Source organism: Paramormyrops kingsleyae, chromosome 18 (genome assembly GCF_048594095.1).
Source record: "Paramormyrops kingsleyae isolate MSU_618 chromosome 18, PKINGS_0.4, whole genome shotgun sequence".
NCBI classification, from domain to species: Eukaryota; Metazoa; Chordata; class Actinopteri; order Osteoglossiformes; family Mormyridae; genus Paramormyrops; species Paramormyrops kingsleyae.
The window spans coordinates 16,441,001-16,458,762 of NC_132814.1; the positions used below are offsets into that span (position 1 = coordinate 16,441,001).

At 43.5% G+C, this 17,762-nt stretch overlaps 1 protein-coding gene across 2 annotated transcripts; it reads right to left on the reverse strand.

The window, feature by feature from the left end:
- Positions 1 to 1,080: 1,080 nt before the first annotated feature.
- hepacamb (hepatic and glial cell adhesion molecule b) lies at positions 1,081 to 17,326 on the reverse strand. 2 transcript variants are annotated; one of them, XM_023816313.2, is made up of 8 exons: positions 17,169 to 17,294; positions 12,617 to 13,822; positions 8,303 to 8,644; positions 7,167 to 7,448; positions 3,493 to 3,586; positions 2,802 to 2,869; positions 2,432 to 2,508; positions 1,081 to 2,251 (listed from the first exon to the last, which is right to left on the reverse strand). In XM_023816313.2, the coding sequence occupies exons 2-8, from the start codon at positions 12,702 to 12,704 to the stop codon at positions 1,946 to 1,948; spliced, it is 1,257 nt and encodes a 418-aa protein (XP_023672081.2). In that variant the 5' UTR covers positions 12,705 to 13,822; positions 17,169 to 17,294; the 3' UTR covers positions 1,081 to 1,945. The 2 variants fall into 2 exon arrangements, with proteins under 2 accessions (XP_023672081.2, XP_023672083.2); XM_023816315.2 differs by lacking the exon at positions 12,617 to 13,822 and having other exon boundaries at positions 17,169 to 17,326.
- Between the last annotated feature and the right edge of the window lie 436 nt (positions 17,327 to 17,762).

Here is a 17,762-nt window from a genome sequence, read left to right on the forward strand (position 1 = left end):
TTGTGAACAAGACCCCGAGATACTTAAACTCTTCTGCTTGAGACAGTAACTCACCCCCCACTAGGACAGGCAATCCACCCTTTTCTGGTGGAGAACTATGGCCTCAGACTTGGAGGTGCTGATCCTCATCCCCGCCGCCTCACACTTTGCTGCAAACTGCCCCAGTGCTGCAGGTCAAAGTCCAATGACACCAACAGGACCACAGCATCTGCAAAAAGCAAAGTGACCCTGAGGCCTCTGAACCAGACCCCTCCACCCCTTGGCTATGCCTAGAAATTCTAGCCATAAAAGCTATGAACAGAATCAGTGACGAAGGGCAGCCTACACCCACCAGGAATGAGTACGACTTACTGCTGGCAATGCAAACCAAACTTTCGCTCCATTTATACAGGGACCTAATTGGCAGCAACAACAGACCCCGTACCCCATACTCCTGAAGAACCCCCCCCAAGGGATACGATCGTATGCCATTTCTAAGTCCACAAAATACATGTAGACTAGTTGGGAACAGACTAGTAGACGAACAGTTCGGAACCCGCATTACTCCTCCTGGATCTGAGGTTCCACCAACAGACGGACCCTCCTCTCCAGCACCCCGGCATAGACCTTCCCAGGGAGACTGAGGAGTGGGATGCCCCTAAATTTGGGACACATCCACCGGCACCCTTTCTTAGAGACTGGGACCTCCACCCCAGTCTGCCAATTCAAAGGCACTGTCCCCAAAGTCCACGCAGTGTTGAAGAGGCGTGTTAGCCAAGACAGCACAAGAACATCAAGAGCTTTCAAGAACTCTGTGAATCTCATGAGCCCCTGGAGCATTACCACCAAGGAGTTTTCTGACTAATTCAGTAACTTCAGCCATTGAGATGAGCAACTCCCCCTCTGAGTCTTCCACCTCTTCTTCCTCCAAGGAAGGTATATCAGTGGGATTCAGGAGATCCTTGAAATATTCCTTCCACCGCCTGACTATATCCCCATTTGAGATCAACAGTTCTTCATTCCTGCTGTAAACAGCATGGGTAAAGCCCTGCTAAGGCCTGTCAAAAATGATTGGAACATAGAAACATTAGAAATCAAAAGAATAGCATTTTGTTTTATTTTTGTTTTATTTCCAGTCTTCAACATTTACATGCTTTTTTGTCTTCTAAACAACTTGGAACATCAAAATGATTGAAGCGAGATCCTTGTACAATCTCTGAGCTAATACAGCAAACTTATTGAAGAGAAAATTAGTAATATTAAAAAAACACAAAACGAGGCTACAAAATGTCATAGTTTATTTATATACAAGGAATTTATATACAGATTATTGAAAAAATAAAGGCTCATCTTGTTTTACTCTTGCAGTGCTTCCCAATGTAAATTTCCCAATAATTTTTATGATATGTGGGATTGTGTTTTTGGATGTCCTAAAAAGGCACAAAGGTTGTTGAATGTTTACCCAAAACTAAACCATAGAAGGTGGTAAAGATACTTATCAGGTTTGTAATATAAAACTATATTGGTGTGAATAGCGTTGCTGGCTTATTGGGTGAAGACTCTGCTCTACAGAACCCTTTTGCAGATGATCTTTAAAAGATGAATAATCAATAGAGAAGTATGCAGCAATGGAAAATATTGTTAATTTCTCACGTTTCACTGAATGCATGAAGCCACTCTGTGTCCGGCTTGTGTTTCAGACAGCGCAGTGCTCGGCATATTTTGCGTCAACAAAACTGACAGCACTTAAAAAAGACCAGGGCGATAGATATTTTTTTAATCTTCTGAAAAGATATCTGGCCCAGAGCTGGAGTCCAAGGCACTGTAAGGTCACGGTACCAAAATAAGAAATCTGCTCAAACTATTGAGGACATATATACAAATAAACAGTCCCACATGTGTGTCACACAAGCAGGATCTTCTCACTATTGTGCTCTTCAGCAGAGGGAGGGTGCAGATTGGGGCATTAGGGTGGAGTCTCTGCGTTGTTCTCTATGGAAGGGGCGTGGTCATCCCGCTGACGGGCAGCCAATATGCTGCCAGAGGGGCGGAGTCCACGGCCAGAGCTGCGGACGCTGTGCAGGGGAGAGGAGGAGGCGTGGCGAGAAGGTGGGGAGCTGGCTGGGGTGCGGGGGTACCTACGGGAGGAGCGGGCGGGGGACTCGGGGGAGCGTGAGAAAGGGGGCGGGGTGCTGCTGTAGCTGGGCGGACTGCTGGGCTCCGAGTGGACGTGCGAGTTGCCAAGGGACTTGTCCTCTCCATTGGTGGAATTCTGGGGCACACAGAGAAGCCCAAGTCACATGACCATCATTTGGTCCAATTGCCATTAACCTGTACGGCCCTTCGTTCCCCCACACACCGGTCCCCTGCCCTGCAAGTGTAATTATGATGATATCATGTGACAATAAAACTTGAAACTGAAAGTGATATGCATGAAATTAAAGCAGCCTACCTTTTCTTTTAGGATGTACAGAGATACAGGGTTCTTGCACCTGTGCTCTGTCGTGTTTGGCACAATGTCAGCAGCATCTGGACAAAGCAACATAAATTAAAATATTTAAATTGCTGTCACTGCTAAACATTCATGACAGCAATTTAGGAGACAAAAACATTCAAATGGACCATGGCTGATTTTTTTCCCCAGTTCTTTTTTAATGCATCTGAACAGTAAATCACCACAGCCGATGTGCTGCAATTAAACTTGATTCTCCAAATCCTGCTGCTCCTAAACAGCAGGTTTGGCTACCGCTAGTTTAGCGGATGCTATCTTTATACTAGAGGCTAATTAAACTATTGATCCTCATAGTCTAAAGATGGCTTACCCTCATGCGGGACTTCATTCTGCTCCACGGTCTCTGAAGAGTTCTGCTTCGCCCTCTGTCGCTTTTGTCTGAGAAGCCGAACAGACAAAGGCCACCAGGTGACTACGCTTCCTCACACATACGGGACAGCTGATCTTCATAGTGTTTTTTTATTGCTGTCTCAGGTCTGTGATGCATGGATCGCAACCCAACTCAGAATACTGTGTGTATTGCTTAATCAGAATTAATAAAAATTGTTCAATTGACGGAATGCAAACCATGAGCTGTTTCAGGTTATAACGTGACGCCATAATTCGCAAAGAGGAGCTAAACTTATCATTAGCCAATTTGTTTGAAATCGGTGAATCACAGGGCAGGGGGCACTCCAAGGGCCAATCAGCTTTCAGCTAAGGCCGGTGCCTCCTGTGACCCCGCCCCTGTATAGCCCTTGGTTAGCGAGGCCTACAAGACTATTGTTTGGCCTGCATCATAATTGAATGGAGTTGTGATGATTATTACAAATGGCAATCCAACCAGAAGCCAAAACCTATGAGCTCACTCCCGGTCTTCTCACGTGGACTCCATGCTCGAATTACAAACGAGAACAAAAATCACTAAAGATATTGGTTAAAGGGCAAAAGCAGTGACCTGTCTTCTCTGAATGCCCTCAGCAAAAATTCCAAGCAGGGGGACAAAAAAGAGGGGTGCTCACTTTTTGGAGGGCTTCCAGCAGGCACACACCGTCACCAGGGTGATCAGGAGGAAAATGCCCCCGGTGGACAGAATGATGTACAGCGAGCTCCGTCCTGCAAAGCACACAGAGAATAACAGTTTCTGTGGGCCCTTACACAGCAGACACAACAAAATCTATATATTCTTTTAGATTTTCTTCCAGTTGTATTTATCATTGTAACAAGCAACAGCTAAATGAGAAACCAAACAACAAAAAAACATAAACACCTTCAATGCCTTAGTTGCCTATGTCAACAAACCATTTACTTAATATCTAATGGAAGCACTTACTTTGGTAACACTAAGTCTACATGCCTCGGCCGATTTTACTCAGTGAGTTACACCTATATTTATTATTTTCTCCATTTTCTCTTCTTTGGAAATGAGTTGATATTCTTTCAAATTGCAGGGGAACTGTACTGCATGGTCCTCCTTATGTCGATCTATAGATTGTCGACAGAGTTGAGGTCAGGGTTTCAGACGAGGCCACTGGGGATAGGTCATTGATTGCCCCTTCACCCACTACTCTCCAATAATTCTTAGGGTGATTTGACAGTGTGATTTGGATTGTTATTGAGTTGAAAGGTGAAATTCCTTACCTTCAGCTTTTCTCAAGAAGTCAGCAGGTTTCCCTTCAAATATCTTGGTATATGGATCTATTAATTTGTCCCCTCCCCTGACCAAAGCCACCCCCACTCCCACCCCACCCCCCCAAAATCAAAAGAAATTGCTCCACAGACCAAAGCTGCTGTAATTATATTTATTATTAGGTACTATAATCTCTTTTTGCGATAAATGGCTTCACGTCGCCCCACAACTGAAGTCCCAAAGCAGTTTGAGGTTGCTGTTGGCCTCTTGGAAGCCTCCATAACAAACGTCTTTCTTGACTTGTACCGTGGAACCACATCGTCATCTGGACAAGTTCTGGGTGATATCAGAGTTCTTCTTTGTCCTTGATTATGGTCTTGAGTTTCAGAAATTTGCTTAAAGTCTTACAAACATATTATTATGCTTCTCTTGATTTGCTGAGGGCGTCGTCAGCACTGTTACCTCACATCTAGGACCAGGGTTCGAGTCTCTGCCATGGCTCCATGTGTGCGGAGTTTGCATGTTCTCCCTGTGTTGTCATGGGGTTTCTTTCTGGTACTCTGGTTTCCCCCCACAGTCCCAAAACATGCTGAGGTTAATTGAAGTTACCAAATTGCCCATACATGGTGTGTGAATGAAAGGTGTGTGAATGTGCCCTGTGATGGATTGGCACCGCATCCTGTGTTGTCCCCTGCCTTGTGCCCTGCGATGGGTTGGCACCGCATCCTGTGTTGTCCCCTGCCTTGTGCCTGTAGCCTCCAGGACAGGCTCTGGACCCCCCACAACCCTGAATAGGACAAGTGGTTTCAGAAAATGGATGGATGGATGGATGATTTCTTGCACATGCATCTATCCATTTTCTAACTGCTTAGCCTAGTTAAGGTCACAGGACTGATTCAACAATAAGAACCCAAAAATTAGATTTTACGTTTAAAATCAGTTAAAATTGATATTATATAAAGGCAAATTAGCTTTGCATATATTTTGGAGTGTAATTTAGAAAGTAAAACCAAAATGAACATGTATGGACAATTTCTCCCCGCTGGGATGGCTAGTTTTGCGGTACCTTTCAGATATATTATCAGAATGAAAATGCATTGAGCTGACTGCACCAGAGTCTCCACTACCAAGTCTCATCCAGAGCTGACACACACATGCGCACGCACATGTCGGGTAAACATATCTTTATGGGGACCACTCACACACACACACACACTCACACACACAGACAGACACACACAGACAGACAGTCAGACACACACACACACGCCGACACACATATAAACACACAAACACATACACGCAGAGACACACACACACACATGTGCACAAACACACAGACTCACACATGCAGAGACACACATATATGCATGTACATACATGCTCATACACGCTCATACACACACGCCATACACGCTTATACACGCTCATACACACACGCCATACACGCTCATACACACATGCCTGAATTATTCCGTCGTAAAATCTCTCCAGCAAATGGATAAGCTGTAATGAATAAGGAGTGAATCCAGAATCAGGAGCCAAATCCACAAATGAGGAATGAAATCATTTGGGGCAGCACAGGGAGGGGCTAATGCATTTGTGTGTGTGTGTGTGTGTGTGCTTCAGTGTAAAAAGAGCACTTCAATGAACCCCATTATGTTAAAGTACATATAGTAAAGTAAGAAATACAACCCTAATTCTGCTTTTGTATCTCATAATTTAGCTAAAGTCTCACCGCCCCTTTTCATATAGAGCAGAGATTTTTGGATGGATCTTTTCTCCCTGGGGTGGGACTTAGAGCTTAACTCTATATAAACCATTTGTGGCATCATGCAATCTGGCTTCCCTCTCTGCAAACTCATCAAGTACGACATCCAAATGGATTTCGGCTCTCGACAGCAAATTTCTATTAACAAAACCCCATTAGCATGGGGCCATTGATTTAATTGTAAGTGTAATTATCGCGATGTTTGTCATCCCTGTGAACATAACCACCAGCAGAAAGAACGGCACAGCTCGGGCAGCTTGGGGGCCAGCGAGAGGCTCCCCCTCTTCCTCAGTGGGCTTGGGGATAAATGCAGCCCTTGTCTTCCTGGTGGAATCAATGGAGAAGGGTTCTGCTGAAGAGTGAGCAGAAATGGGCCTGTCGATATTGCCCCTCAGTGCAGCTCAGCTTCTCAAAGCACCTCTCCCACTCTCTCCTTCTATACAATCTGAGATACATGCCAGGGGCTGAGAGCCAATCCTCCTCATCCTTATAAGTAGGACACTTTTAAAACAAATGCAGTACAGCCTAACAGGCTAACCAGAAATCGGCACCTTGAAATTAAACATCATTTTAACCTGAAATATGTGATGACCAATTAAGTGTCATCTGTGCCGTGATTTGAAGCATTAGGTAATAGATTGCTAACAAGATAGCTAACGAGGACATCGGTATCGCTCCCACTGAACAGAAAAAATGTCCAATTTATATAATGTGAATATATTCTCTGGTGAAACAATAAATCAACTCTAATTATATAAAAAAAAAACTAGCAAATGAATGCCATAATTTTGTTCTACTCAGTTTCTTATTATGGGTTGTGCGATGCCGTGTGCCTAACAGCAACTTTGATGAGTCCAATTTCAATTCCTGTGACTCAATGGGATAGGACACTACGCCTGTGATCAGACAGTTGTGGGTTTAAATCCCAGTTTTGGCAGAGCAATTTCACCATTGGGCCCCTGAGCAAGGCCCATAAGTCATAGCTGCTCCAGGGCTGGGTTTTCCAACCCAGTCCTCAGGGACCTCCAGACAGTCTGCATTCTTGATGCCTCCCAGTTCCTAGCCAATCAAGAACACTGAATACCTGGCATGGGTGCCCTGAGAACTGATTGTCTGGGGCCCCCCAAGGACTGGGTTGGAAAACACTGCTTGGGCGGTTGCATGATACTGCTTTCACATATAAATCTTGCTTTGGATAAAAGTGCTTGTTCAATAAATGTAAAGTAAAATGATGCAGTAAAAGCATGGCTTTATCAAAAGGCACCGTGACGCGTATGAGGTGGTGCTGGACGTACGGTAGATGGTGAGCTTCACGGGCATGCTCCTCATACTGCTGATGGGGTTCTCCACTGTGCAACTGTAGACATCGTCGTCGGCCATCAGCACGCGTGTGATGGTCAGGATCTTATGGTCAGGTGACAGCAGCAGCCGGGACTCATTGGTCAGGGGCTTGCCGCCCTTCAGCCAGCTATAGACAGCCTTGGTCCCGTTGTCGTGGGAACAGTTCAGGGTGAAGTGCTCGCTGAGCTCCAGAACCGTTGAGGCCACCATGTGGACATAGGGTCTGGACACAGGCTCTGAGGGGGTGTACAGAAGATGAGGCTCTGTGTTTATTTCAAATTTGTTTAAGTCCCAGCACAGGTACATGATGGTTCTTTAAATTTAGCATTTTTGAGGGTCTGACATCAACATGACTATTTTGCCAAGGACAGGATTCAAACCAGTGTCCTTCTAATCAGATTTGTTGAACATGCACATATTGCATATCTTCTTAATATAGCTCATAATAATATTGGTTCCTGGGAAACTGATCTGCAGTAAACAATGGGTAACGCTTTACATTGACCGCACCTTCATAACGCATTCATGGAACATTCATATGCAGCATGTATGTATACCTTAACATCCTAACAAGCCTTAAAATACATTCATTTGAAGCATTTTATGATTATAATGTTTGTTATTATCATATAATGTTTGCTATTAGTGTATATTAAAGCTGTTATGTTAAGGTATATTTAGATGCTGTTTATGAATATTCTTGGAATACATATTTAACGCATTAAGAAGGTGCACTGAATGTTAAATGAATGCATTATAAAGGCATAAAGGCATTATGAAGGTGCAGTGTTAATGTAAAGAGTTTCCAAACAATGAATATTGGTAATTTCCTTTGATGTTCATAAATCAGATTCCCAATTAGTGGAGGTAATGGTTGCCGCAGTAATCTGTCATGAAATTATATACTCTGTAAAATATTGAAAAAGCAATTAAAAAATTAAGTTATTATAAATGAGAAAATGAGTCATGCTAAGGTCTGAGAGCGTGATAAAGAGGTGAGGGAACATGCCTCTTGGACCATAGGATAAAATAAATGAATGAGATCATTGCAGAAGCTGATCCAGTGCCTTATGGACCTGGCTGAACCCACCATCCACCGTGAGGTTGATACTGCCTTCCCCAGTAAAGGTGTCGTCCGTGATGGAGATCTCCACCTCGTAAGTGCCCTCATCCGACAGCTTCAGGTTGTGCAACAGCAGCGTGCCGTTCTCGAAGATCAGCACGCGGTCCTTGTACTCGGAGCGCAGCGTGCCCACGATCTGAGTGCCGACGGACTGCACCACGGTCACCGGCCTTTCCCTCTTCAGCTGCCACTTGATGACGGGAGGCTCGGCGCTGGTGCTGCTGTAGCGGACCGACAGCAGGGCCTCCCCGCCCAGCGTGCCCCGGATCAATGAGCCAGGGCTGGTGATGTTCACCCCAAGCGCCCTGCCTATGCACAGCACACAGGTGTAACATGAGTTCTCAGTCTTCTATTTTGAAAGAGACTTTTATTTTGAAATGTGGAGTGTGGGGGCCCAGTACATTAGTAAGACTGGGGGTATATATAGTACTGTGTAAAAGTCTGAGGCAGTCTAATATTTAAAACTATTTATCTGGGTAGTAAGTAGACATTTGCTCAGAACAAAAAACAATTTAACATTAGAACATATGCAAATTAAGGGCAACAATAAAATCTAGTAAAAATTCCTTCTGTTCTTCTAAAAGTCACTGATGTGTAGTTGGATGGCTAGATGAGCACAGCTCCAGTTCCTAAACCTTCTCCTCAGGGGCACCTCAGCAGTTCCATGTATTTAGCAAATTTCACCACCAGCTCACTTAATTAATTAACAAAAGTAAATGAGGTATCGGTTAGTCATAGGAGGTGTGTTAGTGGTAGAGCCAAAAAACACATGGATGCATTGTGTAGTTGCTGCAAATACTGGGGTGATTTTAGCAGAAGTTTTAAAATGACACACTTTGACATAGTTTTACATAAACATAAAGAGAATTTAAATATCATTTTCTTTGGTTGCCTAACACTTTTGCACAGTGCTGTATGTTTAAGTTTTGGGGGCTCTGGGAGTAGTTGTGGTTGTACGGCTTGAGCTTTAAGATCATATAATAAAGTTCTGGTTAAGTTACCCTGTAATCTTGTTTATTTTGCAATACCTGAAGGGTAAAATATTACTACACTGCAATGGGACGACCCAATGGCCCCCAAATTAAGGATTACACAACAAACCGCTGAATCAAAACTTTTCTTCCCTTTGTTCACTGAGCTAAACAGGCATTTACAAAGTAGGCACACAAACCATACGTTGCCGGCAAAGAGGACACTTACCAGACAATAATCGGCAACTGAAAGATGTAACAAATGAAATTGTGTTGTCCTTCTCATACCGGCCTGTAACTGATGCTTTAAAAATTGCTTTAGTAACAGAGACACTAACCAGCGTGATGTTTTAACCACCTGAGCCACAGGTACAGGGCATTTAATGGTGTAATTAGTGCAGAAAGCTCATAGGTAATCTTGACCACGCTCCTGACCTGGTGGTACAATGGTGGACGTATATAGTATTGTTATAATCACTTGGATTCATATTCATTTATAAAGCAAAGAGTTTATAATTCAAACAATTTCAAATGTACCCAAAAGTTCCCATCCAGGCCTTATCGATATATATGATTTATTTTTATGGTAATTAGTAATAGTTATTAACGTGTTCTCTTCCTGCCCTGGGCTGATTGGCCGACGTCCACGGCACAAAGCACATGGTGTGAAAGCGTACTGGTGTGGTATCACACAAGAAACAATGCTGTCCTGGATTTGGATCTCACAATGGAGGCCTTATGGCCGCTCGCATGAGGCAAACCGCAACGGCCCCGGGCCGTGAGCACAACCCCGCGCGGAACGCGGCAGACTCAGCTCGCCGGCACATACACGGCGGGAAGAAGCCGCCTTAACCTTCCGCGGCTGCCGGGGCCTGCTGCTTTGCCGCCCCGCGTGACGGATTGGCCAGCCGGCACCCGCCCCTTTGCTGCCAGGCTCGCAATTCACTGGGGCAGGCCTGTGTGGCATCCCGCCGTTGCCTTGACGACCATCCCCAGGCCAAAAGGGGGGGGAGGAGGGGTTGCCATGACTGGCGAACAAAGGCAAGAATTGTTTGCCTGATTTCCTCAGAAGAAACACTCATGAAAGGACTACTGAGGGGAGCACAGCTCCCTCCTTGTGATTGGCCGGCCCCGAGACACAGGGGCCCAGTGATTTGACAGCATATCTGAACAATGACACAACACAACTTGGGGAATGCAGCACCTGGGTTTAGGGAAGCTGTTCGCCTTGCCCTACGCGGACCCTGGGGACAAACATCACTCACAGTCTTCTGACGAGGCCTTACACTCTCTTCCACCCTTTCCCTCTAATTCCACGCCCCTAGTTTTCCTGTTTCTCCTTAGATGTCTGGCTAACGAGTCTCTACCAACCCACTTTTGATTGTGCCTTTCAGATTTCACAGGGAGCCCAGACTGTGGACGGCCTCTGCGTCCAGGAAGTGCCTTAAATGATCCACATCCTGTCAGGTCTTTCTGGATCACTAAACAAATCTCACCAGCGACAAAGGCAGGGGTGGGGCCATTCTCTATTCCACGACCTGAATGCATTGCAAAAACTGACAATGAGAACTGGTAGCCTTCCAGATTACATGCATCGTTTGTATACAAAGTGGATGTCTTATTTAGAGACCGAAATCTAAGGCGGACTCTTGAAACTTGAGTTTAACAGTTACAGTGCAAGCTAAGCTAAGTCAAGCCAAGCCAAGTGGACTTTGTCATTCCAGCCATACAGAAGATTGCAGTGATATACTTGGTCATATACTTTAACATGCTACTTGCCTTAGATTAGTGATTTTTAACTGTTTCTACAAGAGTAAATCAGAAATAATGCCGAATGTTTGGCATTTGGCACTTAGAATATGACAAATTCACTGAAGGATACGATCTCCTGTCCATTATAGAGTCATTTATGTAATAAGTCATTTTCTTACAAAGTGCATGGACCTTTAACATTTCTTCTAAGAGGAACCAGTACTGGTCCAAGTTTGCATGCCATCTGCTCACCGCTTTTGCATTAAGACATTTTTTTTTCTGTACACAGAAATCTGACAGGTACTCAATGAGTCATGTAACAGTTGGCGACCGAGGCACCGTGAGTGGTTCTGCCATTTGACATCACACATGGCTGAAACACGTACAAATCTGCTTTTTGCAGTGATGAAAAATGACACAGCGCTACTATACTGTGTTATAATGAAGTTATTGTTTATTAAAATGCTGCCCATGATAACATTTCATATTCCCTGCCAAAACTGAGACAAAGCTGTGCTAATGATGAATAAAATTCCATTGTTGGAATGTGTCTATACAAGCATGTTACCAATAGAAGCTGCAGTATGGCTGTCATTTCATAGTGTGTGCTATTTGATAGATGACAGTCCTCTCTGAATACTGCTTCTAGGTATTAAAATAAACACCGTCATACAGAATGGCTACAGACACAATGTTTCATTATGAGGAGTCAAGACACACTGTCCACCCTTCTAATTGTATTATGGATGGCACAACCTTTGTTACGAAAAAACCTCCACCGAAATTTTATATACATGAACACCATAAAAGGGGTCTTATTAACAATAACTTAATGAATTTTATGGACACAAAGAACAGTTTTCCTTTAGAAATAATATTTAAAAAATCATTTAAGATAATGTCGTAAGCTATCTCAAACAGGACTGCTGAGAACAATAGTTCGGTTAATGATGAAATTTATTACATGTGATTACTCGATGAGGTTTAATTGGGATGAAATATATTATCAGTAGGCTTTGGTAGGAAGAACACTGAAATTTATCTGCGTAGGCCTAGTTTATAGTAAGACAACTAAGTGATAAATTAACACATAATCAAACATCCACTGCCTGTTAAGGGAGAGTTTCTCCAGTAAAACAATCACATGAAAACTGGGATTTTCTTTTGATTCAGTTTAATGACTATGTGTATCATACACACATATAAGACTTTACCACCCACATCCCCACAAACGGTCACGCTTCAAAGAAAAGCTTTTAAGTGAAAGTTTTCTAAAAATGCAAGCATGACACCAAACGTTTACAATGCCTTCACCCTCCGGCATACAGATGACAGCCGAGGACGTGTGTGCGTGCGGCTGTGCCGCTCGTATGAGCGCGGACGCATGCACACATACGCACACCCGCTCACACCCGCTCACACCAGCTCACATACACTTCACCAGCTTGCCACGTTTCCTCCATCCGCAAGAGTTTGCGCACACGGACGCAACAGGCTTCCAGCAAAGAGAAAACAGAACAATGGAGAAAAAACAAGAAAATTCTATCAGCTTTCTCACCTGAGAGGGTAGAAAGAAGCAGGCACAGAAATGGTAAAAATGCAGGGGCAGCCAATGCTGTGGAGAGAGCCTCCCTCCCTGCCTTCATCTTGGGTCTAACACTGGGTTTCTCTCCCAGACAATTAGCATGATTTGTCCACTCAGGGCACGTCCCTGGAAGCGCACAGAGTGGTTTGTGAGAGGGTGCTCCCTGCCAGGGCCGGTCCCCCCGCACAGGACTCCACCATTACGAGGCGCAGCCTCTGTGCGTGTCTGTGAGTGTGTGTGTGTGTGTGTGTGACAGCGTATGCTGTCAGCGTATACATTGTAGTCTGCTTTATGGATTAAGGCCTCTGATTTTATGGCCCCCTCCTCTCCAAACTCTGCTGACTTCAGACCAGTACGGGTTTAAGCTGATGCTCGAAAATTTCTGCTCCCTCTTGCACGGGAGAGGCGCACGCTCGAAAATTTCTGCTCCCTCTCACACAGGAGCGGCGCAGCTGCGATTAGGTGCCCACTCAACGGAGCACATGTTCTCGGTGGGGGGTGCACATTCAGCTCTGCTGTGGCGCTTTGGCAAAGGTGCTACTAGCTGTCAAAACCCCACAGGAGCCTTGCATTCATGCTTGAATCTCCTTAGGGGACCTTATTTTTAACCTAGCGGAGGTCACAATGATTCACACAAGCAACCTTTTGCCGAAAACATAAAACGCTGTGAGGCACAACACAGGTTGCTCTCAAGTGCCTAGAAATGACAAAAAAAGAAGCACAGACTGCCTTCGACTGTGAAAGACTCTAGAACTGGCTGGCCACAGCTGAAACCATATATGCTCATCTTTCTTATGAAGGTGGAATTACTACAAGCCTAGCCGTCTAAGACCAGAACACTTGATGGTTGTCTCAGAGGTTCCGAGACATGAATGGAATTCCGAGGTGGCTGCGGTAATAAACATCTGTTCCCCTCTTGCTGTTCTTCTTTATTCTAACAGCCCCATAAAACAGAACACTGACAAAGGAATGAAGAGACGCCAGATCTCACCAGTTTCGTGGACCCAGACAGCCTAAATCTGGACCCCTCAACCCCCAACTCCTGTGCCAAACCTGTGCCATTAGAGGTGGAGTCATTTTTTTACTGGTTTGTTTCTCCTCATTTTTTGAAGAAGACAGAAAGAGATGGCAGAAGGAAGGGCATCGGTGATAAGGCAGCATGTCCGACTCTTTGCTTCTCTGTAAGAACAGAAGGATGAGAAAAAGGTTGACAAAAAAAATGCATGGGAACCACGACTGAGAAAATAAATCATCTTGTTGTAGTAGAAGTAAGACATTTAATTAGTTTGACATTTGGACTCACAATTAATGACTAATAACTTTTGTCTTATAATAGATGAATACTCCTGATGCTTGGATGATTGGTTATGAAGTGGGTACGCAAAGACAGATCCAAGGGAACTAGCTATTCACATTTACATTTTTATGCCCCTGGCTATTGTCCACACTACAACAGTCTACTGACAGTGTCCCATAGATTCTTTTCCACTTAGTCAGACTTTTTAATGCCCAAACGTGACCAACATACCAAGAACCAAAGTGAACACTGGAATCAGTATTGACTCTTTTGGCTAATATGTTGATATGTTACCATGCAAATGAAAAGACCAGCGAGTAAAGTGAAGTTCCTGTAAAGACCCATGAGTTCCCTGGGTATTTCCACCAAACAAGGACACAGAGGAACCCACTAAGCTAAATGTGTCTCCCATTTAATTCCCATCTATCCCCTTCAGTATGTGCTTCCAATACATTCATGTCTTCCATCTTAGACACAACTCTCACTTCTTTTCACAGTAGGAACTGCAACCCTAAGAACCCATGCTTGATTCCATCTTCTGCTAGCATCACCTCCTTCATCATAGGATGGTGAAACTGATTGCCTCCAGTCAACAAAACTGACTTCTTCCTGACCCTTGCCATGCATTCATCACCCGAGATTCAGGTTCTCCTCTTGCTCTCATGTTACTCCTCTCCTTTTCTCTCTTTAATGGCTTCTAATTGGTACTTGCATCAAGTTCAAGTGCTTGATTCTGGGTTTTAGAGCTATTAATGGAACCACACCAACTTCCATTGAATCACTTATGGAGACCAACATTCCATCCTTCTCTTTCCAGTCAGCAAGCCAACCTTGCCCAATGGTCCCTCTATCACATAAAATAAGTCTCACTTTAGATGTTTCTTATATGTGGTTATTTGGTGGTGGAATGAGCTGCCCACCCATATCAAGAGTCCCTGTCAACCATCAAGAAATGTTTCAAGACCTACTGAATCTTTTCTAGGAATACCTTAATTAGCTCATCTGACTACTGACCTGTTACGTCTTCATCAGCCATCACTTGGTTACGGTTTCTTGGCAACACTGGATTCTCATGTATTTGCACTTGTCTAGGAACCTAGTCCTCAATGTGAACTTGCACTTGTTACTGGTCACTCACTGGAAGCTCAGCTTAGCTGCATGTATACCTGAGTTAGCTCCTTAACAGCTGTATGCTATTGGTGTATTGTCTGCCATGCTGAACTTAATTTGAATAAAAATGTTAGCCAAATAAATGAATGCAAGTGTAAATGAACACTGACTTAGTGCATTTGGTCTTGCTCAATATATAAACACAAACAGCTGACAGTGAAGACACATAATAGCTTAAAAGATAAGTGGACAAGTGTAACAATCAAACCATGGGCAACTACTGCTTAATGCAAAATAAATAAATAAATAAATGAGAATGAGTATTCCATCAAAATGATTATTGTCAGTTTTTTCAGTCATCTATTAAAAATCAGTCAGTAAATATACAATGAAAAGTATATACAGTTTTCAACTCTGTATCTTTGAGTAAGGACAGACCTGGCCCTTTAAACAGTTTAATCGGGCAACCAACGGTCAGCTGATTAGATACCCGGCAGCCCCAGTGTGGTCCAGCAGCAGAAAGAGCTGGATTTGTGTACACATATACATACCTAAGAAAGACCTGTTAACTCTCAAACACAAAGACTCATTGATATCATGTAGTGTCTTTTACAGTACGTGCAGCACTAAGGTATGTTAACAATCAAGTGAAACATAGTTTTCGGTATAGCTCAAATTTTAATTTTATTTTTTGACATTGCAGTCTTATGCGTAAATAATGTAAGTGGTACCATGTATGAGACAGTTTGTGCTACAAAGAAGGAATCCTGGTTTCCATCTGAACCATGCCTACACAGCTAAGCACTGCATCTAACCCAGCCCACTGTACCAGGGGTGAGACTTCACTGTCAGTGACCTTTCATCTTTGTAGAATCACCCCCTGATGACATTGGGTTTTCTCTTAAAGTGACAGAATCCTTTGGCTCTCTTGACTTAATTAGCGGAGACATCATTGCAAAATGTACATTGCACAGTGTTAGGTATTCATATGAGAAAGTGCACATGCTAATGTATATCCCAAAGGACAGAACAAAAAACACCTAAGAGTTGCATGAACAGTGTAATATTTTCCAAGAACAGCGCCCTCTCCTGTTCAACTGAAAACACAATTCATAGTTCTTCCCCTGGGGAAACGCTTCATGACAGTGATTGGGTTACAGACCTTCTTCAGTCGTTCTCATAGTTTTAAGTGAACATATCAGATAAAAAGGTTAGGGTTATGGTTATGTTTAACCAGACCCAACAATAAATAATGTAAACTAGTAAACCTGAATTTGGGCGTGATAATGTTCCAAGTGTCATACAGGGCGGTTAAAACTATTAAACCGTATCGCAGAATGTCTGCTTCAAGTGTAATAAGCCCAGTAGTTGGCTAATTACGAATAAAATCCTCCCACCATGAATTGAGCTGGAAGGTCTGACATTAAACTAGAAATGATCGAACTCCACTGACGGACGCCCCATAGTGTATATGTTCCTCTATACCGCACAGATTTTGCTTGCACAGTCAGTGGAAATTAAGTTTTTTTAACCAGAAGTAGACTAAGATATTCTGGTGCACAGTAACACAGTAAAAAAACATTTAAAACAGTCAAGAGCACAGGGACAGTTGGTGTGGAGTTGGTACAGAGAAGCAAAGATGATACACTTCTTCGACTTGCTAACTCCAAGCGCATGGGGCGGCCAAGGTACGCCCCCCCCCAGCCACCCGCAACAGTTCACGATAACAGTGAAATAATATTGTTCACTTTGTGTAATAACACAAAAAATATATAATGCGTAAAATTTTACATTAGGAAACAACTGAATAAATAGTTAGGCTTGGAATAAAAATATGTAATATCTTATAGAACAGGTGTCATAATGCCTTAGGCCTATTATTTCTTTGATCGCGTTAACTTTGCGTTAATTTTGATAACCAATGCGGGAATAGCATATGAGCAAAGACTGTTAATAGAATTTTTCTACACTGAATATACAGATTATAAAATTGTTTTTCGTTTGATGGCTGTAGGAAGTTAACGATTTTCGCTAATTTTGAAATTAATTGATACTGGTCTTCTTGTCGCCTCTTCACTAAGAATGTTTTTTGTTTTTGGTCACACCTCGGTAACCTACCAGCGTCCTTGACAAAGTTTCCCTCCATATCGTGACAGCCCGGCGCCCCCTTCTGAGGCGGAGCGTAACTAGCTGGCTAGTCAGCGCCCCATTACAGGTTGGCGCCCCACATCGCGCGATGGTTGGCGGCGGCACTGAGAAGGGCGCGAATACGTCTGTAACGGCGCGAGCACGAGCGAAAGCGGCAGGCTAGTCGGCACCCCCAGAACGGAAGTTGGCGTCCTAGGCGGCTGCCTATGTCGCCTATAGGATTGAAATACCTTGGATGCCCGTCCCCTCTTCCAGTTTTCATAGTAAGATGCTGTTTTGTTATTATTTATTATTTCTTTTTTTTTTTCAAATAAAAACATGATGGCTCCTCATTAAGGGGAGGGACAAAATAAGTGGGAAACTGCAGAAGTACTGGCGCAATAAGCAATTTAATTAAAGATATAACTTTAAGCTAAACGCGAAGACGAAAACGTGCACCCACTGAGCACACAATTTTCAATAACAGTGAGTCAAACCATTTTCCTGATGAGGTGAAATTATGTTTATAAGACATTTATAAGCTCGACTGCATCCTCCCAACAGTTTAACAGATAATTGATAATT

Coding starts and splice junctions, on each gene's coding strand:
- hepacamb (XM_023816313.2), bottom strand. CDS start 12,704: ATGAAGGCAGGGAGGGAGGCTCTCTCCACAGCATTGGCTGCCCCTGCA. Junction 8,645..12,616: donor GCTTCTTTCTACCCTCTCAG/GTGAGAAAGCTG, acceptor TGCTGTGCATAG/GCAGGGCGCTTGGGGTGAAC. Junction 2,870..3,492: donor TGCTGGAAGCCCTCCAAAAA/GTGAGCACCCCT, acceptor TCGGCTTCTCAG/ACAAAAGCGACAGAGGGCGA.